We start from the raw sequence: 22210 nt of genomic DNA on the forward strand, positions 1-22210 counted from the left end.
GGGCTCCGGGGGCCTCTGGTCTGGGGGCAGGATGGACACACTGCCTACTTCAGACACTGAGAGACAGAAACATGTATATTAGGTATTGGAATGCATTTCTTATAATTATTCATTAAAATTGTCTTTGTTTCTTAGCACAGAAAAAGTGTTCCGGTAAAACCATGTTCATTAAAGTCAATATCAATTCTCTCATTGACACGTGGTTCAAAAAAACCAGAAGAGATATTTCTCTCTGAAAATAATAGACTGGGTTACCTGGAGAGACTGGGCTTGGCTCTGGGGGGTGTTTGACCTCTGGAGGAGGATGCCCCCCCGGCGCTGCTCCTGCTGGGTTAGTGCTCTCTTCTCCTCCATCACTCACTTCCTGCCTCTGGGTCTGCTGAGCCTGAAGGAGCTGAGCAAGCAGCATCGTCATGGCCGTCTGTGTGGCCGCTGCTGCGTCTCCGTCTGGAATCCCCGTCGGTGCAGACATGGGGGGTGAAGGAGGTTTGGGCATAGGGGGCGTCCGGGGCATGCCTGCAGGAGCTGTGGGCTGGGGGGGCTTCACAGGCGTAGGTTGAGGTGGAGGCGCGTCGGCGGGGTCCGTGGGAGCGAGGGCTTTGGAGAGCTGCTGTAATGTTTCCTGGTTGACCTTCGTGCCCATGGATTGAACAAACTGCGCCGTGTTCACTGAACTCTTGGACTGGCCCAGGAAGTTCAGGAGGACCGCCAGCTGCTCCTGGGTTAACTGAGAGGTCGGGCCCTTTGGGTCTGTAAGATGACAGAGCATTCCTGTTAACCTTAGTAACATTAGAAAAATCAAGGTTAAAAAACAAGTTGGACCAGTCGGACTCCAGGCCACGCTGATTCATCTCTAGCACAATGTCAATCTGAGTCATAGCTGTGGAGAATGCCACACAGTGAAACAGTTAAAGGGCCAGCCCCTTTATTAAAAAAACAAAGCTTGGTTCAGTGTCTTGTCTTTGCACCGCTCCTCCAAGGACAACAACATTGAGAAGATATCGACACACAGATGGAAGTGAAGGGGTTAAATAACAGACAGGTCTTTGTGAATTCTAAGACATATCTATACTTCTATGTATGAAGTTGTACTTGTTTTGGATGCATTGTGTATGATAAAATGCCAGTCCTATAACACAGCCCCTTTCATACAGGAGCATTAAAAAGCTATTTGTAGCTAACAGCAATTAACTCACCTAGCAGGGCCGAAGCAGCTGCATTTGGAGCTTTGGCGCCCCCAGGAGCGGGGAAGCCCTGCGGTGTGTTGCTGCGGCTGTCGTCGTGGCCCAGTTCCTTACGGGGGGCCTTTGGGACGACCGCTTCCTCCGGCGCCTGCTTCTGACGCCGGCGTTTCTTACTCCACAGCTCGTGACAGTCCTGCCACAGCGGAAGACTGGAGGGACGGAAACAGTGAACATTGTAATCTTCGTATTAAACTGTATAATAAGCATGTTAGTGCAACAGGAAGCTTGACATACTCAGGTGGGGGCATCTTGTCGGGGTCCACGTCCTTCAGGAACTCGCTGCCCAGCGCTTGTTCAGCTGTACAGCGTTTGCCGGGGTCCAAATTTAACATGTGGTCAAACAGGTCCAGGGCAGTGGGAGGGATGCTGGAACACAATAGAAAGAAAAGATTTCAATATAATGCAATTCCCAATCCTTATATTTCCAATTAGACGCCATATGCATTCACTTACAAAGCATACTCCTCTCGTAACCGTCTCCTGTACTGCTTCTTTGGCTTCATGGTGTTGAAGAAGGGGAGCTTTATTACATCTGGCCACACAGCAGGGCAAGGACTGCCACATATTCGGCTGAAAAAGACAGAAATGCAGTTGGTTGAAAAGAACCGCAAAGTGTGGACATCATTTGCAATCTTGACTCAGATTCAATTCATAAAACCACCAAGAAAACTGGCATGACGTGTTGCTTTAAATCACTGTATTAGAACATAGTTTCTCTGTCATGTGATACAATTAAATAAGACAACAGATTAAACATGAACCATACAGTAGTATTCCAGTCTATGTTGTGCATAGCTCACAGCAATAAGGTTATGTACAAACTTTTAAGGTTTCCCCAGCAGTAGATGAATCACTACGCTCACCTTTCCTCTAAGAGGGGTAGTCGTAACAAAACAACAGCAGTTAGTGAAAACACATCTGTGTTTGCGTAGGTTTAAGGTCAATCGGTGGAAACTTTTTTTTTTTAACTTTCTCTTCCTGTTCTAATTTTCTCGACTGGGTGAAGCGCTGTGGAAACAAGGCAAGAGTTTACAACCAAACCCACATTTGAAACATTGACATTTAACTTGATTTAGTCGATAAGTACCTGATGAGCTCTAACTGGGCAAGCTCCTGATTGGCCTGGAAAATTGGTTTCTTTGTGAAAAGTTCCCCAAGAATGCATCTGTGAGAGACAAAAGGAGATACAATGAATCATTATGACAGATATAAACTACCCAGACAGAAGTTAAAACCACAACACTTCAGTCAATAGCAGTCATGCTCGTACCCGCAGCTCCACACATCGATAGCTGGCGTGTACCTCTCCTCTCCCAGAAGAAGCTCTGGGGGACGGTACCATAGTGTGATCACTTTATTGGTGTATGGACGACTGAAAATAAGAACAACACACAAGTTGTTTGCATTAAGAAGAAAGATTGATACATAATTCTGACGCTAAGGCATCCAAAACATAGGACTTACCTCTCTTCAGAGTTATAGAGCCGAGCAAGTCCAAAGTCAGCAAGTTTGATTTGACCTCTGAATAGGACGGGGACAAAAAGAACAATTAAAATGCAGTTCAGAAAAACATGTGAGTTTGTAATAAAACAAATGATGAAATAGATATTCTGTTTGAGTGTAAAAAGGACACAAAGGACTGACTTGTTATTGAGCAGGATATTGGAGCATTTGATGTCTCGGTGCAGAAAGTTCTTCTTGTGGCAGTAATCGAGGCCCTCCAGCAGCTGTCGCATGAAAGACTTGATGTGGCTCTCGTTGAAATGGACCAGGCCAGACTCCAGCAAACCCATCAGGTCATGGTCCATGTACTCAAATACAAGATAGAAAGCACCTGAGATAAGAGAATAAAGATTAAGATTTCAAAAAAGAGGTATAAAACAAATCAGTGTCGTGTGGCAGGATCAGATACCTTTGTCATTCTTGAAATCGAGAGCGTCTTCCTTGTCCGTGACGATCTCCTTCATGTTTATGATGCTCTTGTGGTTGAGTTGCCGCAAAATCTTGATCTCCCTGATGGCCGTGATTGGGAAGCCCTCCTTTTCATTGTCCAGCCGAACTTTCTTCAAAGCCACCATCTCAGCTGTGAATCACACGAAAGTGCAGCGTAAGAAGATAACACCATGAGCTGGTCTAACCGTACACAGGTTTTTAATCTATGACTATTTGCATTTCGAACAGAATATTCAAAACAAGAAAACAAAAGGGCCTTATTCACCGCTATCCTCCAATGTTTTTTCTTAAATGTGTTCTTGAGAAAGGTTTTCAGCGTGCAAGCTTGTCCTAATTAGTATAGGTAAACGCCCTGACAATCCCTATAATAAGGGTGTCACACTGCAGGGCCGTGCATACAGAAAGTAAATCCAAGTCTAAAGAGGCACTGGATTCCAAATGTTAAGAAAACATTCCAAGTCATTTTGTGTAGCGATACTAAATATCCATATAAAATAAGCATAAGAAATATACACAAGATGCTACTACTCATTCAGGATTTAGTGTGTTTTCATTTTAGGACCAAGTTTGTGAACTACTTGAAATAATTATAAGCACTATAAATAATAAATAAATGTGATTGTTGTATTTGACATCCAGCTGTGAAATGGTAAAAACTGCATTTACCAATTATATTGCACAAACATGTCACCGCTATGCAGTTTTCATCAAGAAAACGGCATAAGTGGTTTTCAAGAAAGGAATTTCAAGAAGGTTAGGGAACGAGGCCCATAGTTAACGGATTCATGTTTACGATATTGATATTATAAATACTATACACTCACCAGTGTCTTTGTCTTTAGCCTTGTACACCTGACCGTAGGTGCCTTCCCCTGTGATTCCAATGATCTCAAACTTGTCCACGCAGCGTTTGCCCCAATCTATCTCAGTTTCCTTAATTTCACCGTGTCTTGGGCCACAGATTCTGGAAATTACAAGAAAACATTTCAGTGTTAGCCAAGTTAATATACAGCAGAAGAAAATTAGAAATATCACTGAATACTGAATACAACATACTTAGGTCTTCGGCGAGGTGTCTGGGACTTTTTGTCATCGGCTGGGCTGTGCGGGGAAGACTTGCCCCCGGGAAGTTCCGGAGGGAGGGGCAAGTCGGTTAGCAGCTGACGGTTCTTCCTCTCTGACTTTTTCTTCCCTGCGATCAAGCTGTCCTTCAAGCTGGTAATGGGGGGAAGAAAGAGACACAAACACAGGGAGAGTGTAAGTAAGGCTTCACAATTAAATGTATAGAGGTGCATGACAATTTATGTGTCACAACCACACATGCATACCTTTCTCCTTTAGCCATGTGATCTAGAACTGTTTGGGGCAGGGACGACAGAGTGGAGATGAGTGAAGCAGCGGCTCGTTCCTTGTCTTTGCTCTGTGCAGATGCTGGTGCTTTCCTTTTGTCTCGATGTACAGAGTCATCTTTCCCCTTTCCATCTCTGCTGGGCTGGGGCTCAGTGGGCCTCTTGGCTGACCTGTCAGAGGGGGACTGGGGATGGCTCATTGGGGGAGTTCTGGGACCTTTCTCCGGCGGTGGTGGTGGAGAGGGAGGGCGGCCCTTTCTGGATGTGTGATTTGTCTTCGGGCTGGGTTGATGAGCAGATGAGGGACCCTTGGTTGGAGTAGAGGTGTTGCTGGAGTTCTTGGCCTTGGCAGCCGCTTCTGCAGCTTTAACCTTTTTCTGCTTACTGAGCTCAGCAGCAAGACTGGTTTTAAAGGTGAGCGTGCTCGGGGAGAGGCTGGAGGGCCGGCTGCGGGAGCGAGAGTGGCGGTGACGGCTGCGAGAACGTGAAGGCCTGTTGGACGAATATGGACTTCTGCTACGTGATCGAGCAGATCGCCTGAAAATAACATGATATGGACACATTTTTAGATGGGAATATTTTTTTAGTTGAGCAATCTAGTGGATATCTAGTATCGAGTTTTTACACTAATCACATGCAGGACTTTAAACTAAAAGGGAATCGTGACACCACCAAAGTAAAGATACATGTTTACCTTGGTTTGGGTTGAACCATTATGATAAACTATTAAAAAAAAATCTAGAAGCCCCTTTGTGGAAAATCAATGTCTGACCCCTCCTTACCACCCTGACCCGAAAAAAACACACAACAGCCAATATATGAAACACACATTATGCTTTATAACAACTCACCTGACATCTGAACTTGGGCTCAGGGACTTCCTGTATGGACTTCGAGATCTCCTGCGGTTTCCATAAGGACTTGAACCAAACTCTCCTTGTTCATACGGACTGTGTCGGCCATAACTCGGGGATCTACGCCAGTTTGCCGGGCTCACTGGAGATCGCTTCCTTTTGTTGCTGGAGTATGCAGTGGGTGACTTTGGCGCACCATATGCACCATACCCATCTGCATCCCGGCTATAATACGTGGAACTTGGAGAGAGTTTTTTGCTCCCATAAGTTGGACTTTTTCTAGATATTTGCTGGTTATAACCACCAGGAGACTGGTAGTTATATGGAAGGGATGTCCCATAGGGACTTTCTGTTTTTACACCAGGACTTCTCCTGTATGTCCTGAGGTCTTCGCGGTCATCTCTGTAGGATTGTGGAGCCTCTCGGTATGCAGATGGGGGCTCTTTATCAGATCTTGTTTTACTTCGGTGCCCTTTTGAATCCCTTTTATCTGCAGATTGTGTGGCCTGAGATGTGGATGTTCTCTTACCATTTCTGTCACTGCTCCTTGTGGTGTCTCTGTGATTTTTAGAGCCACTGAGGCTAGCTCCACTCTTAGCTTTTGAAGAGTCTCTCTCGCGGCTCTGGCGGTCCTTTTTCCTGCCTGGCTCCTTCTCTTGCTTGCCCCTCTCTGATGGTCCCCTTGTCGGTTCGTCCTTGCTTATGCCCACTGCCTCCCGGTCTCTAGGGTGACTTCGGTCTGTGGTTCCTGGTCCATTAAACTCACCAAAGTCAACATCGCTGAGTCGGTCTACTGAGAGCCTGTCAGCACGGGGGTCCAGTTTGGGAGAGGGGCTCCCAGAGAAACGCTCTGACTGAGAGCTAACGTCATCATACTCTACTAATGTCCGAAGTTCAGCGTCTTTATCAAAAGTTCCCTTTCGGTCATTATAAGGGTCTCCTGTTGTACCGGCATGCAACAAGTCTTTTCCCTTGGCCTGTCTGCGTTTCTTTTTCCTAGAAGCCGATGACCGCCTCTTCTCTCGGTGTCTGTCTCGCTGAGCAGCACCGCTCCCCGGCTTGCTACGCCTGTCCTGTCGGTTAGCATTTTTCTGAGCAGAGGGGCTCCGTCCCCGACCCTCCCGAAGCACCTCTGAATTAGGCATTTATCCTCAATAAAACCCTATGCCTAAGTTGAGAATTATCTTTATATTATACACTTTTCCTATGTTTCTTGTTGTGTCGTGGAAAAAAACATTGGGCTAGCTATGTCACATGCTAGTTGGCTAACGTTACAGCCAATTCACAATTACGACAGCCAGCGAGCTAACGTTAGCTAAATCACAAGCTTACATTAGCATTACACAGCTAGCTCGTTTGAGGTTCAATACAAAGTGAGTTACCCCTGACGGTAGTTAATCCATTACACTTGATGCCTGTAGATTCCGTCACATACAATCCACATATGGTGTTTAGTTATAGAGTCAGTCAGTACTCAACCATTGTATTCCAGGACGTAAATCTCCAGGATTTGCTAGCTAATGGCAGTCGGTTTAGCCAGCTAGCCTCCAACAGCTAACTGTGTCCAACGAGACAGTGGCATTCCATTTCATGGTCAAAGCACAGGCCCAAATCATCTCTTTCTTTAAAATCCAGTTCTTCTGTAATGTTGCAGATCGTGCAAGCATGTATATCCATTTACCAGGTAGTGTTAAAGTTTAAGTTAAAAAAACTCAGTCTCCTTCTCACAAACTTCTTCTCGCCTTCCATCACACTCCAATGTGCAACAAGGAAGTGAATAGCACGCGAGTTGGCTGAATAGCCGCTGCTAGCTAACTAGCCACTAGCACGTTAGCCAGCTCGCTTTCTTTTCTCCTTGCGTTGAGTTCAATTCAACTCAGTCAAGATGCAATACAAGAGTAAAAGCACGCCTGCTTCCACGTATCCCTCCGGGTTGTAGCTCCCTCTTACTACCGCACGGTCCAAAATGTGTTAATCTTTTTCCGGGCAAAAAGGTTCTAGAATTCTTTGAATTGATTTCAATATATTGTAACTTTGTTCGCAATGTGGCTAACGGTACAACTCGCCAGGGCCCAGACAGCTTTCAAACTACAGGCCTTGTGCGTCGGTGTTAACCAATAATACCCGTATGCGTAACATTGCTCAGTGTCTACGTCATCGCCAAGGGAAACCCCTACTTTAAAAAAATAAACATATCGAAATCAATGTATCAATGTACAAAAGATAGTATCTTATATTCTATCAACCAAATACTAAGCCAATTAGGAAACTTGCTATCCATACATTACATTTGGTAATATTTTTATTTTATCCTCTCATAAACATATAATTACAATAAAGGTTATGCTAGATAAAATACAAATTATTAATGAAAGTAGGCTACTGGTATTATACTTAAAAAAACATATAAAATACTGACTATAAATATCGCTGATNAATAAAAAAGATATCTAAGGAGCATATTGAATAAAATATGCCAATATAAAAAAGGTTTTTAAAAAAAGGTTAAGAGCTGAGTATAGCATATTTAAAATAAAATAAATTAATACAGTTTAAGGACAGTCAGTAAAATGCGGTGCGGAACAGGTGGGTCTTGAGGCATTTCCTAAAAACTGAGAGTGATGCAGAGGTCCGTATGTTCTCTGGAAGCTGATTCCACAGACGTGGACCCAGGGAGGAGAAAGCACGGCCTCCCATGCTGACCAATTTTGTCCGCGGAACAGCCAGGAGATTGGAGCTGGCTGACCTGAGTGTGCGTGAGGTATGTGAGTGTTTTCTGGTTAGCAGTTCCTGTCGGTAGGTGTGGTTAATGGCGTTGAAGACCATTATGAGGACTTTGTAGTTGATCCGGTGGGATTTGCCAATTGTATACTAATTTCTCTCTTATCCAAAATATGTCAGCAGTAGTAGGCTATGCAGTTTGCACCAATCTATTCTTCAACACTCAACTTCCAGTTATAAAACAGCAACATGTCCACGTCTGTACTATGGTAAATCAACATGTCCCCTTGTTCTGCAAGCAACATATAACTATGCAGCACAAATAATCTGTGTGGTTGTGCAAACACTGAGATAAGGGCAGCGCCAAACTGTATGTGCTTGTGCATACATTATACTTCTACATCATTTGGTGTAGTCAAATGTTGCATCAAAAACTGCCTACCTAAATAACATATAAACAATAACACAATAGAGTGAACATATATCAAATCTGAGAAGTCAATGCTTGAACACAAATATTTAAATTCACCTTTGTGTGATCATAGAAATGAAGGTCAGTCAGCAGGTGGTGGTATTCAGCCTGTTCCCATAAATGTGAGCAGCACAACAATCAGTCACTCCTCATTGTAATAAGTCAAGAAAACATCACACACAAAAATATTATTAGTAATATCCATTTTATTTGCCATTTTTCATATAGCTCACAAAAAAAATTAACTGAAATGTAAGCTTCACCTCTTGCATTCACAAACAGATAGACAGACGGGCTACATAAGTGGTTATGTTCTAAAATAGGAAGAAAACATGTTGTTGATGTCATACATACAACCATCCAATCATAGAGGTACATTTTCTTTCTTCCAAGGGTATTTAAATCACAGTTAAAGCTACTTCAATACCCAGTAGGAGTTTGCTCATAGTTTTCACACAAATATCAGTTTAATATCACCCTTGAACATATCTGGGCCATCAAGTCTATTAACATGAAGACAAAGAAAAATAATTAGAGTGTTTTCTTCTCAAGAGAAGTACTGAAACAAGAATTAAGACTGTGTTAAGCAAATGTTAGAGTAAGCAAGCACTATGGTGGTCACTGTACCAAAAGTAGCTTCTGTATTCTTTAACAATGCAGACACATGTAACGTCCATAAGCTAAGGAAGCCTACCAGACTGTGATTATAACTGTCAGTTTCTGCGTCATTCCAACCATCAGATGTGTTTCAATCATGTATATACTGGAGGTTAGCCCTTGAGCAAATTAACCCAAACTACTTTCTTAACATTCTATTGCCTTAAGTTCCCAACATGTTGGGTTTGCCTCACATATCTTTAAACTCCAAGTCGTTCTACAGTGTGCTTTTCAGTTAACAACAAATACCAGACATTCTTTTGCATTACTGTCATTTTTGTACAATTTACACAGTGACATATAAGACAATCAAAGCCTGTAAACAAAACCAGGAACTGATAATATCAAAGGAATCAACATGATTTATTTAAAAATGTAAAAATATGTTTTAACGATGTAAGGTTTTCTAAGCTGAAATGCTTCTAGTGCATTCACTGAAACACTTTAGAAAATGTTTCCCAGTTTCATAATCTCTTGTCCTTTGCAGTAACAATCGCTCTTTTGCATAGACTCCAGCGTTGGACATCCTATTTGTTGAGGAAATCCTGTAATGTAAATGGTGAGCTGTTGTTGTTAGCAACGTGTCACACACAAACATTTACTTTGGAGTGAAACGAGGCAACAATTTCTGAACGATGGTCAGCCTTTGAAAAATAAATTACTTTAAATAAGTTAAATGAAAAAGAGTGTCTCAGTCATAAAGGGAAAGTAAGAGAGTTGAGGGGCATATTTCACAGTGTGGTTTGGTCTATGCAATTTTAGGTGTTAATCACGGATGAATTTCTTATGTTGCCAATGTTTACACTGCTAAAATACACAAGTACACAAGCTACACGAGGAATTTCATGAAGATGCTACTACAGCTTTATAACAACTGGAAGCCTTGCACAAAATGTAACAAAGGTAAACAAAGTAGACCGTCAACGACCTTCAAACTCTGCACATCATGGCAGGCTAAGATTACAGGCAAACAGGAAGGGCATGGGTGGTGGGGTGGGGGGTCACATTCACAATGGACAGAGGCAACAGTGATGCACTGTACATGAATTACTGAATCCCTCGTTACTTTGCAATTTTCCCCCCAGGTCCTTCGCAATTCAATTCTATAAGTTCCTCTTTGCCAAAGACAAAAACACTGCTGTGCTTCCCCCTCACGCTCACTATAGCCAGTTGTCCTTCAGTTCCATTAATAAGTGGGCACTTGTTTGTACTAGCTAGCACTTTTCTTTGGTGACTGAGAGCAACTACATTTGGACAGCTACCACCTTTCTGCTACAAAGCCTGCATTCATTTTTGTGTATGCCTTAAAATGCATAATTCCATTAAGTTATCCCAACACAAGTCCCTATTGAGAAAATGTTTGTGATTAAAAGTCTGAGCCAGGAAAAGTAAAATTGGCAAAATAAATCTTTACATGACTGGAAGCAATTTATTTGATCAACTTTAGGTTGTGTTTAAAAACATCAAGTAAACTAGGATGTAGTGTTATGGAATGGCCTTTTATCAGAGCACCAGGCATTCCTTGATCGCAAACAAAAAAGGCAATGAAGTTAAACTTCTGTTGAAAGAAGTTGAAGTGTTCCCTCACAGATTATAGGGTAATGATCAGTTGTGCATTTGAAGACTCAAAGTGACACAAAGGGGAAAGAAAGATGAAACATTAATGCGCTCATCTTACACTGGTTGATCGAGAACATGAAAGGAAGGGGAGCGTTTGACTTCACAGCTAAAAATGTGGTCATAACCTTACCACATAATAAAATCCAGGTGTAAATCAACAAATAGAAATGGAGTGCAATTTTGACTCGAACAACCCTTCAATTAAAATGCTTCATAGATTCACCAGTGCAACATACATTTCCTTGGTGGCATTGAATTCTGGGTTGACACTTCATTGCTGAGTCTGTTCACTTATTTCCTTACCAATCTTAATTTACAATTTTCCCCCATTCAAACCTTGGCTCTATCACTTCGTATCTGCACAGTTGTCTGAATATATTATACACATCAAACTTTACAATCAAAGGTTTCGTAACATTTCACGGCTTAAGCCCCTTGTCAAGCGTAGGCCTACATCAAACACGATCCATGTATTACACTCTGTAACTTGGTCAGAGTAGGAGGGGGTACATAAATGATTTGGAGTGTCAGCACATACAAAGTTAGAGCTATAAATAGAGTGCCACCTTACTACTCCCTGACACACGGTCAGATGTCCTGTTAGCCAGGAACAGAAAGTCATGGTCAGGTGTGGGCACAAAATAAATGCAAAAGTCTGAGAAATGTATATGTACATAAGCAGCTATCCTGCCCTTGTTTACCACTATAAAATACAACATCTCTCTCTAATTCTCTTGGCCAAACTTTTACTTTTCTTCTTCCCGTTTTTCTCTTTGCTGTCCTCCATTTTCCTCGCTCGGATCTCCCTCATCAGGTCAAAGAACACCTGTGAAAAAAACCCCACAAAATATAGTTCCTCTGTTTGCTCATAATAAACGGCATATTTAGCGAGGAATGCTAAGCTAGTCTAGCGTACCTTGTCGACATTAGCCCGGGTTTTGGCAGAAGTCTCCACGTAGCACACGCCCCACTGCTCAGCACGGGCCTTCGCCTCCTCTGCGCTAACCTGCCGTCGATCGTCCAAATCTGATTTGTTACCAACCAAGAGGAAGGGCACATTCTCATCCTCCTTCACTCGCAGAATCTGCTCTCTGCGAAAAGAGAAAGGTCAATCAGCCGTTAATGATATAAAATAAACGGGCTCGCTGAAGAGTATGAGGTCAAATAGTAGAAAATACAGCCTTTAATGTTCCAAAATGCCAAAAGAGCATAGACGGTTTATGCATTTTAGCAGGGGAATAATACATTATGTCGTTAAATTATATTAGATGGAAAACCGCCTTGATGTTATATTTTATGCTGCTGGACCTGAAGTCAACTGTTGCTGCAAATGATTCCAGTTCTGTGATGGAAAACACGCAGAGGAAACCCTCGCCGCTGCGGAAGTAGTTATCTCGAATGGCTGCATAGTCTTCTTGTCCAGCTGTGTCGAGGATGTCGATCTGTACCTCCTCTCCGTCCAGCACCACTTTCTTCCTGTAACTGTCTGCTTTGGTGGGCTCATAGTCTTCAACAAACTACAAGGGGGGTGGGGGGAAATATAACATGTCATGTTAGCAACTGTCCATTAAAAAAAGAAACCCTTTCTACCTTAACGTATTTTAAATGTACTCGACTGTTGTTGTGCAAGCCGCTCACCTCATCATACATGAACTGGAGTGTGAGGGCTGATTTCCCCACCCCTCCACTGCCCACCATTATCACTTTGTGAAGGGCTAGAGAGTTCTGCCCCTTTGGCTTAGCAGCTGCCATAGCTCTGTCTAGGAGGAGATCAAAGTGTGAAAGGGATGAAGTTCAAGGTGAAGCTGGCGGTGCAGGGAAGGATTGTGAAATGTAGAACGTATAACACAGCTGCGACAAAGGGCCGAATGAGAATTCCTTGATGGGAAAAAAAGAGAGAAGAAATCCTTAGATATCTCATCATTTACGAGGCTATAAATAACATTTCTGCAGGTAGATTCCTATACTTCATTGTGTCCCATAGTAATACAATAAGAGCCATTACACTAAATATGTAGTGCATATGATAATTCTCTTCCACAGTTAAGACTACAGCAAGAAGCACTGTTGTTATAATGACCGATGGCATTAGAAACTGCTAAATAAATCAGTATTTAAATACTACCACTTCTCCCTGGGTCTGCAGAACCCCTAACATAGCTATAGTGAATATGTGTGAATCACAAAGACAAAGAAGTCAAAGGAACATCATTATTTACTTAAAAATAAAGAATACTGATACAATGTGCAGAAATTATTTGGGTGACCCAAACAAAAATACCTGCATCAACATTAAAGTTTGACACAAAAACATCTGCCAGAATTTTGAATTATTTATATGCATATTTTGCAACCGACGTTAACATGCTAGATGTCAGACAACCGTAAAATAAATGCAAAAAAAAACCCGCTTCTGGCATCCTTTGGGGAAACCCGATGACGTTGATGACATATGGATAAGCAAATTTATCTACTACATCTTGACAAACAGTAGGCAAATTCCACTAGTTGAAGAGAAACCTCACCTGTGAAAGCCATTTAGGAAATAAATATAACTTGTTTTAAAGCTTCTGCATAACATCTGGCAGTATTTTCCAAACTTTGACAAGACAGGATGAAATCTGACATAAGCAGAAGCCATTTAGTGGTCAGTATTTCATACTGGACAGTCTATGGGAATACCATGATGTCCAGAAGTCCGTGTTGATGCTTTTTCCCTAACACAGGCCCACCCAGACTTCTGAGAATCAGGGATTCAAATGGGAATATAGCCAATAGGTCATTAATTAAACAAATTACCAAAGGGAGTGTATGCACTTAAAGTCAATATTTACGATGTAGTGTAGGAAGCAATATCCTTTACTTCAACCATTTTAAACCCCACAATGTAAACGTTTCTCTTCACACTTGATAAAACGCCATAATGTTATGTATCGATATGAGGTCAACATGAAATATTTGAAATGTAAGGCAAGTTAAAGTCTTTAAGACAGGTTGACAATGAGGACAACAGCAAGTATATAGGTATAAGACCTCGAAATATTTATTTACAGTAACGTGTATTACATGTCATCCATTGGCTGTATCACAAACGCTTAAGAAATGTATTTAGAATGATGGAACTGGGTAAATAACGTTAATAGCAATGGCACTTCAAAAAAAAAAAAAAATTATATGCTGTCAGCTTAAAAACTGACAATTCTGCCTCATCATTACAACAAAATTGAAAAAAAAAAGACTGAAATAATGAATATAAACGCACAATGTGCTAATTATCATGTTAACTAAAGCTGGGGACATGTCAACAGCAGGTAATCAAGCTAGCAGGTGCAGTGGGTGATGTGGCTAATAAGCTTACGTCAGCTGGACATTAATTAACATGTGAGGAAGTCGAACATGAAGGTAGCAGCTCAGATAACGCACAAAAGACAAATCATTAAAATCCGATACCTAGCAACAGATGTTTAATCGATCCTCGCTAGCCAGCTAGGTTGGCCACACAGTCAAAATGGCTAGCAAGGGATAACAAGCAGCTAATCACAACTGAAAGATACAACGTTAAAATAAACGAAGAGCAGACATGACCGCAGCAAGCTTTACAACAGTTGCCTTCGTATGAATAACACCACATACCTTTAAATAAGACAGTATTCACCTTGGCACGGCGTTTGACAAAGGTTGAATTATGGTGGCAGAATGAGAAGTCTCAGCTAGCTACTTGTTAGCTCATGGCTAGCTCCCTAGCTAACTCCAGAGACTTAGCAGCAGACTGAGTGCACACATCCTGTGAGGCTTGGCTCTGTCTGACAACGCCCGCCCGCATGGGAGAACCAGACACCACTCAGCTTCACTTTGCGTGCCAATGTAACATCAATTTCTCACTAACGATAACATTTAATGATTAATAATATTATTTCTGAGTTTTTTTTGTGATTTGGTTTCGTGGTATAACATAACAAAAAGATTACCGACAGTGGATATGCATGGTAGGCTAATTGAATAATTGGTAATCCACATAAATGCTGGCACGTTTGTTCAAGTAAAAAGCCTCTTTCAAGTCAGAGTAACGCAGGCTTTCAAGTGCCAGGTAATGTTGATTTAAAGTTCCTGTTTTCAATTAGGCCTACAGACCTTTATTATTGATTTCAAACACAAAAAGTAGTCTATTTATTTGTTTGTAACCCAAAGATATACTTTAAAGGTCCCTAAAATTGATTAAAGTCCGTTTTAAATAGTGTGGATGTTGTAGTTTTATGTTTTTATATCCTTTTTTTCTCTTTTTGTAGGCAAATGCTTTAGTCATGAAGTCCATAATCTCTGATCTGCACTTGAAATTTGCAGAAAAGACATGGAAAGAAACCTTTCAGCTTGTCCGAAGATGCATGGTAAGAAACTCTAATGAAAAGAAAACTATCTCTGTTTCATTCTCATTTTAGCTTAGGCTACTCCCTTTGTTTGAATTCCACATCGAAAAACTGGAGTTTACATACAATTCCCTTTGTCCTGGTTATTTGAAAGTGTGCTCTTTTATTAGTTAAAAGCAGAAAAAATAGATGATTGGTTAAACAAGCTATTGTACTTTTTACTAGAGGGCTTATCTAATATGTGATGTCTTGCTGGAGATCAGGAACTGGTGTGGCCACGCACTGAGCTCATCTATCCTGAAACACACAAGTCTTTGTTGTTTCATCAGTTTGTGCATTGAGGGTTATTTGGAATCCCTTCAACCACTAGTGTGAGTAGGGAGCCTTTTGAAACAAAACAAAAGTTGTTTTTTAAGGTTGCCTTTGGGCTATGGCTAAGTTTCTATATTTATACTTTACTATTCTGTAAAAATAATTAAAAAAATTCCAATTGCAGATGCAAATCATTCTCCTACAGGTTTAGGGTCCAAAAAGCCTTTCAGATTCTGCTGTCTTTTACACTTAACAAAAAGTGTTGAAAATGCTTTAAATGTGTTTTGCACTGCTATGCCGACTCGTAAGCCGAGTTTACGAAAGGGTGTGTTTCTCTTTTAGATTTGTCATGGGTGGAGCAGTGGGTCAGGTAGTACTTTTGCATTAATACAAAGTGGAGCTTGGCAGTGGTCTGTGTCGTAAATAAACTTGATTACTTGGTGCACTGAAGCGATGTGTTGACCAAGGGGATAAGGCAGCCAGGCTTAGTCATGCAGTTTTTGCCGGCAGTGATGCTGATGAGGACTTTATAGACCTAGGCCTCTCAGAAAGGACAGTGTCAGTTTTCATTTGACAAACCCAGGCGTGGCAGCCTCCCATGGTGTTTAAAAACATACCCATCCCAAAGTGCAAAGCTTCCAAAAGCCTACATTTTCCTTCACTGTGGTGTCATGGGAGGGGCTGCGAGCACCAGAGACTGTTACACAAGGACGACTACACAACTGTGGTTCATTGTTGTGTTTTCTTCCCTTTGTCCCCCAATAGGACAAACCAAAAGATTCCTCCCGACCATGTGTGCCGCTGCTTAGATCCTTGGAACGGCTCCAGGAAGTCGTAAATGGTAAACAAACAATAAACCAATAATTCGGTGTACGATTGTATGACATTCTACCTGTGAGTATGTCTGCCTTTCTATGTTTCAGTGTCCTCTTTGAATACCATGAGGTCTCGTCTGGAAATGATTGCTAAGCAACAAGGGTATTTATAGGGCTTTTGATATGTGACTGAAGAGCCCTACAATAACTATTTTATAGGTCTACTTTTTTATCTACAAGCTCATTATATAGCTTAATTCCTCTTGTAATAAAACGTGTTGGCACACATTTTATCCTCCCTAGAATGGGCTTTCACATCACTGAGGCCACATGCTACCTGACAGCCGATATGTTTTACCTGGAGGTGGTGTTGCTGCTGTGTGGCGGGGTGGAGGAGGTCAAAGTGGCCCCACATGGAGGATCCCCTGTTGTAAGTGGAATAGACTGCAAATTACATTATTCCCCTTTTACTCTGCATTGTAATAAAATACAATTTTCTTCCAGCCCAGTGAGTCCTTTTTTCAGCTGCTGAGGTAAGTTGACACAATTAGGTAAATGATGACATTTAGCTTGATGCATAAAGATGTGCCATTTAAATTATTACATAAATAAATAGTTTTTGATGCTGATTGTGCCGTTTTTTTGGGGCACAGGTTAAAACAATTCACTGAGTTCGCCTTGAAGTTGGCAGACCTCTTCACCCAGTACAACATCCCTGGAGACAAGTACATAATCTTAACATTTAATTTAGCTGTTAACTTGTAGGTCTTCTTGCACTCATTTAACTCTGCATTTATGTCTTCTTTTCTCAGTGACCAGAAATTAAAATTGTTTGCATCTTTGCAATTCCTTGGAAAAGACTTGGAGCAGATATCACTTTTACCATGGTTAGTAACCTAAACATACCAATACCACAGAGCTTGTTTTGTTTTTTCATTAATTGCTTATCGCAAAAATGCCAAATACTTTCTGGCTCCGTTGTTATAGGAATATTAATTATATTTCATGAAAAGCAATAATACAAATTGATATGTGCTTTTAGTGTGCCAATTGACTCTGCCCAAGGTGACATGATTAACAATGGCAGAGTTGGGTGTCTAATTGCTGGAAAAGCAGGTACATTATCACAACAAAATATAAAACGCAAGCTATTCCAAGATATTTTTGTTAATAGACATTTCATTTTTCTCTTTAGATTGCCCTCTGTCTATCCAGTTCTATTCCACCCCAACTGATGGAATGAAGACCTCTGATTTACGTAAGATGTTCGCTCCGGCCAATGAAATTGGTTCACTTTATAAACCTATTAAATGTTTGTATGCATTATACTCATTCCTATTTTGACTGTTAAGTATTTAATAGGGCCCACAAAACCTCTCTCTTTCACTAAGGCAAATCGTTTTTTTAAGAATTCAAAGCTAACTGAAATAGTATGTTTTTAAAAATGCAAATTAGGCAGATAAATATCGGCTTATTTGCACCAGTCTTTTTTGTTATTATGACATTTGTATAATTTTTGGAGAACAAATGTTAGATATCTATTTCAATCATTGCATACATCTGAAAATACCCTCAACAGATCTATAAGAAAACTATTTTTTCAGATATTTGTAGGTATACATTTTTTTAATAAATCAGACTATGAATGATAAATGAACAAATCCCTCATTGCAAACCTTCAGAACAAAGGTGGGGATGAAACTAGAAAGTCTGGTATATGAAGGTTCTACTGAGGTGGGACATTTCTCGTAAGTGTAAGAGAATAAGATGACAATGCCTTAAAGACATGTAATGAGGAATTCCACACACACAACACTAAAGGGTAACTGGGTTAAAAAAAAACGTAATAATGGATATTGCCATCAAACATCCCCAGTCTATTGGCAACATAAAGACAACTGTTATTTTTTTTACATATGCAATTGAGGTATCATGTAATGCTAATTTGGTGAATTTGACAGAAATCTACAGACCAAATAGGTTTTCGTTTGTAAAATCTCTTCTCTTTTTTTTTCAAAGCAGAAGAAGAAATGACTGATAGAGAGATGGTGGTGCAGGCTGCAATGGTGACAGTTGATGTCAGTGATGTGCCTCACAAGCTTCAGACAGCCTCTGTGATCCAACAGCCTCCACAGCTGGATCCCCAGGGGTAACATGTTGCCGTTTAATCGCTCACTCAACAGGATACGTTTCATTTTACACCCCACTGTGAATGCCAATGCTGGTTTTATGCTCCTCTGTGGCAGTTATCCTGTGTTACTGCCATTAAGTGAGATGCCTAGTGAGATGTTGCCTGCCTGCTTTCACCTCAAACTGCAGCCAGCAATACCAATGATGTGTTCTTTTGTCGACAAGCTCAGACAAATAACAGGTTAGTTTTAAATATTACACTTTTAGAATGATCTGATGTATCAGCCCATCCCATGCTCTCTTGCTCCCCCTCTATATTTCATAGGTGTGGTCATGCCAGATGTTGACCTGCAGTGGGCAGCCTTACCCAAGCTTCTTATGAGTAGTTCACCAAGTGCTAAAATCCACATGGAGACATTCGATGGGCAGGATGCTATTTTTACGACGGTTTGTATGATAACATTTGTGTTTGCTTGAAGTGAAAGGTAACTGGTTTCGTTTAAGCTACATTATTATGCAGGCTTTAACATTTGCTCTATTACATGCAGAGGTGGGAAGTAGCGGAGTACAAATACTTTGTTACTGTACCTAAGTACAATTTTCTGGTATCACTCCACAACTTATTTTTCTGACGACGTTTTACTTTTACTTCTTACATTGTAATACCTGTACTTTCTACTTCTTACATTTTCAAAACAGCTTTGTTACTTTAGTTTTAATCTGTGTTTGGTGGCGTGATCATTGTTAGTTAGTCAGTGCCTGCCAATTGATTTTAACACGATCCGTGTATCCATCATTTCCTGGTCTTCTCTAAAGAAGAGGGACCAATGAACATTTTGTAATTTTGCCGTTGTTCAGCCTCGAAACATTCATTAGCTAACAATGACATTATTGTTACTATAAAGGGAGGTCAGTTACTCTTTAAAACAGTTGGTAGTTATGGGTACTTTTTACTTAAGTACATTTCTAAGCCCATACTTCTTTTACTTTTACTTGAGTTAAGAAGTTTAGTCACTACTTCTACTTTTACCAGAGTATTTTTAAACACAAGTTACTGTACTTCTAAAGGATGTGGGTACTTTTGCCATCTCTGATTACTTGAAGGGAATCAATTCTGTTCTGTCCAGCCTCTTCCTGGTAGTGTGATGCACAGTTATATCCTCCCTGGAGCAGCATGGGAGGTGCCCGCCCAAAGAGGGACTGTGGTGGACAGTATCCCCTTCACCCACCCTGCCCATGTACCAGCCCTACTGGAGCTGCTTCGACATCAGTGTGTCGTCAACACCCTGCTGAGGAGCTGTATGACTTCTCAGTGTACCGGAACAGGTAACAGAAAGTTTGGTTGGTTAATAAAAACACCAACAATTAAAAGGGGAAGAAATGAATGGGCGGGACCAGTCATCGACAAGTTAAAGGTCACCTATTCTGCAAAACCAACTTTTTCCTGTTTCTTATACATAAACATGTGTCCTCTCTGTGTAAAGAGTTTCTGAAAGTTTCAGGAAAAAAAGATTTGTTCATGTTTTGTCCTGCTCCATTTATATAAAAACCTGTCTGATAATGAGCTTTATGATGTCATAACGATTTTTTTGGCTTGTGTAACCATTAGCCAATAACCAACCAAGGTAACCCCCTCCCACCTTATCACCTGAATCTCCCCCTAGATCAACATTGTGTTCTTTTTAAACAAATATCTCTGAGGGGTGTTGGGAGTGGCACCTTATTTTCATCTAAAGCAACAATCGGCACTTTTGAAACAGAGGGAATTATGGGATGCTGCAATGGGTGATCTGTTTGGTATTTCGAGCCAAACACTTCAGAGACATGTTTTGTATATCTGAGACTTATAATATATTAATGAAAAACAGTATAATAGGCGACCTTTAAAAGCAGATTTACATTTTTGTAAGGTTTTTGAAAGTGGGGAGTGGGGTAGAATATCTGAGTTGGTAGTTCTAGGGGGAGGGGGCAGCAATGGAGAAGGCCCTGTCCTCCCACTAGCCCAGTGCTTGGACCGGATCAGGAGGATGAATACTTCTGTCTGAGGTTTAAAAGTAAGAGTATGAGGTCAGTGCACGTAAAAGAGATCGAAATTGCGGAGTGTTTTGAAGGGGACGAGTAATGGATTTGGTAAAGATATAGAACTGGGTGTTATCAGCATAATGGTGGAAATGCAGCTATGGTGGGGTACGTTGTGATAAATGGGAAGCGTGTAGAAGGTGAAGAGGTTAGAGTGAGATATGTGATGGTTTAATAATGGATTTTCCCCTTAGGTTCGGTGTGTGACCAACACTTTGAAGTGCGTCCTGAGTCTGACATCAGCTGTTCTGTGACCTTCCAGGGACCTCACACTGACTCCCTCGTTGTTTGTGAGCATTTCATTATCTACGTCAACGTTGAATTTTTCTGCAAAAGTGTATGCCTTGTGTGACTTTTGTGTTTTGTATTTCTTCGTTTGACACAGTGCTGGTGAATGTATCCGATTCTCATCAGATTACCTGCACTTTGTTTGGGGCAGAAATAGGGGACCCGTCTATGGATGAAAACCTCTCAACTATTATGAAGAAGTATGTATTCAAAAGTGATATATACCCCTTACTTATGATGTTAGATGATGATGATACCTATTTAATTGATTGCCCATCTTACATGCAGTAATTTAACATTTCTTGATAGAACACAAGATAAAAATACCAATGAACTTTGCTTTTCTTTGAATTGTGTCTCAGGTCCATGTCCATCCCTCTGGCCTTGAGGACATTATACCTCAAACTGGAGGAGATCACCCCTGCCCCACTTTCTGCCAGCCCTGAGGCCACCACAGAGGCTGAAAATGACCAATCAGCTTCCACAACTACCGCTGCGTCCGACACCAATGGTGCGTTTACCACGTTCTCCCAGAATGCAGCTCTGCCAGAAGACGACCTCAGCCTTTCTGGTTCGGCGTGCTATGCCAACTCTGACAAATCTGAGCTCCTTCCTGAAATAAACACCAGTCCTGCTGTCAGCCCTTACCCTTTCGCTCCTGGGGGGGTGTTTTCACACTGGATGACCAATAATGGCCACCTGTCAGAGCTGATCTGAAACTATGTTTACAAGTGGTGACATTACGTTTTTTTTAATTTGTTGTTTCAAGACTTGAATAAATACATTGGTTAAGCAAATGTTGCTGCAGAAACCTAAAGTGTTTCTTACTTTGCATTCCAGTGTGGCAGAGATTGTTGCCTGTAAAGGTTTTGAGGTTTGGCATTTGACCTTTCTCAGACAGCCAAGAGCCCAGTTGATTGGTACCATGTGAGCCAATCAAACATTGTAAAAGTGCATTCTTAAAGGCTCGTTAGAGTAAAGAGATCAACACCAGAGTGAAAAGATCAACACCGTAAACATTAAAGTCAGGAATGTCTCTTCTGTAAGCAAAAATAATAGCAAGGGGAAGGGTCTGATTGTGATCAGCATAAAATATTACAGATGTGCGATGACTTTAATCACACTTTTAGACCTGTTATCCTTTTTTTTTTCTTTTTTTTTTTAAATGGTGTTATCCCAATTTTTAGTGAAAAGTGTAGAAATTCAATACCTTTTGTGGAATGGAAACTTCTTCGTCTTGCTGGGTGGCAGCCATGACATCTTTCCTAATGTGAAAATACTTTTAAAGAATAGCAAATGTGCAGTTGTATGTACTGTAGCTTTTACCTTTTTCCATGATTTAGCCTCAAACT

At 41.1% G+C, this 22210-nt stretch overlaps 3 protein-coding genes across 6 annotated transcripts in view; 1 reads left to right on the top strand and 2 right to left on the bottom strand.

Annotated features, from left to right (window-relative positions):
• The window catches only part of cdk13 (cyclin dependent kinase 13), a 9181-nt gene extending 1687 nt beyond the window's left edge, over positions 1–7494 (bottom strand). Inside the window, exons 1-14 of the mRNA XM_010767623.1 lie at positions 5398–7494; positions 4526–5083; positions 4254–4412; positions 4022–4161; positions 3157–3327; positions 2889–3078; positions 2709–2765; positions 2515–2616; positions 2332–2409; positions 1698–1814; positions 1479–1610; positions 1197–1393; positions 256–750; positions 5–56 (exon numbers count right to left, since the gene is read on the bottom strand). Coding sequence (XP_010765925.1) covers positions 5–56; positions 256–750; positions 1197–1393; positions 1479–1610; positions 1698–1814; positions 2332–2409; positions 2515–2616; positions 2709–2765; positions 2889–3078; positions 3157–3327; positions 4022–4161; positions 4254–4412; positions 4526–5083; positions 5398–6545 — 3596 coding nt within the window. The 5' untranslated portion in view covers positions 6546–7494. The remainder of the gene's footprint in view (positions 1–4; positions 57–255; positions 751–1196; positions 1394–1478; positions 1611–1697; positions 1815–2331; positions 2410–2514; positions 2617–2708; positions 2766–2888; positions 3079–3156; positions 3328–4021; positions 4162–4253; positions 4413–4525; positions 5084–5397) is intronic.
• A 1285-nt stretch (positions 7495–8779) lies between these two features.
• Positions 8780–14692, bottom strand: ralaa (v-ral simian leukemia viral oncogene homolog Aa (ras related)). Of its 2 annotated transcripts, none has more exons than XM_010767606.1 (5): positions 14526–14692; positions 12509–12748; positions 12179–12387; positions 11787–11961; positions 8780–11696 (listed from the first exon to the last, which is right to left on the bottom strand). In XM_010767606.1, the coding sequence occupies exons 2-5, from the start codon at positions 12620–12622 to the stop codon at positions 11574–11576; spliced, it is 621 nt and encodes a 206-aa protein (XP_010765908.1). In that variant the 5' UTR covers positions 12623–12748; positions 14526–14692; the 3' UTR covers positions 8780–11573. The 2 variants fall into 2 exon arrangements, with proteins under 2 accessions (XP_010765908.1, XP_010765907.1); XM_010767605.1 differs by having other exon boundaries at positions 14504–14692.
• A 188-nt stretch (positions 14693–14880) lies between these two features.
• Positions 14881–21655, top strand: med1l (mediator complex subunit 1-like). Of its 3 annotated transcripts, none has more exons than XM_010767607.1 (17): positions 14881–14957; positions 15157–15255; positions 16312–16387; positions 16470–16524; positions 16665–16791; positions 16866–16894; positions 17015–17086; positions 17174–17248; positions 17404–17477; positions 17557–17619; positions 18381–18510; positions 18608–18732; positions 18817–18938; positions 19619–19817; positions 20765–20860; positions 20956–21058; positions 21221–21655. In XM_010767607.1, the coding sequence occupies exons 2-17, from the start codon at positions 15172–15174 to the stop codon at positions 21573–21575; spliced, it is 1785 nt and encodes a 594-aa protein (XP_010765909.1). In that variant the 5' UTR covers positions 14881–14957; positions 15157–15171; the 3' UTR covers positions 21576–21655. The 3 variants fall into 3 exon arrangements, with proteins under 3 accessions (XP_010765909.1, XP_010765911.1, XP_010765910.1); XM_010767609.1 differs by having other exon boundaries at positions 18384–18510; XM_010767608.1 differs by lacking the exon at positions 14881–14957 and adding an exon at positions 15062–15071.
• Positions 21656–22210: the final 555 nt, after the last annotated feature.

Source organism: Notothenia coriiceps, unplaced genomic scaffold (genome assembly GCF_000735185.1).
Source record: "Notothenia coriiceps isolate Sejong01 unplaced genomic scaffold, NC01 NC01_scaffold00004486, whole genome shotgun sequence".
Lineage (NCBI taxonomy): Eukaryota > Metazoa > Chordata > Actinopteri > Perciformes > Nototheniidae > Notothenia > Notothenia coriiceps.

Bases quoted from the DNA above. Each gene is read 5' to 3' on its own strand.
- ralaa (XM_010767606.1), bottom strand. From the start codon at position 12,622: ATGGCAGCTGCTAAGCCAAAGGGGCAGAACTCTCTAGCCCTTCACAAA. The intron at 12,388-12,508 runs GTGAGCGGCTTG...CCCCCCTTGTAG, and splicing joins TCCAGTTCATGTATGATGAG to TTTGTTGAAGACTATGAGCC. The intron at 11,697-11,786 runs GTACGCTAGACT...TTTTTTTCACAG, and splicing joins CCCGGGCTAATGTCGACAAG to GTGTTCTTTGACCTGATGAG.
- med1l (XM_010767607.1), top strand. From the start codon at position 15,172: ATGAAGTCCATAATCTCTGATCTGCACTTGAAATTTGCAGAAAAGACA. The intron at 16,525-16,664 runs GTATTTATAGGG...TATCCTCCCTAG, and splicing joins ATGATTGCTAAGCAACAAGG to AATGGGCTTTCACATCACTG. The intron at 18,511-18,607 runs GTAACATGTTGC...CCTCTGTGGCAG, and splicing joins CCACAGCTGGATCCCCAGGG to TTATCCTGTGTTACTGCCAT.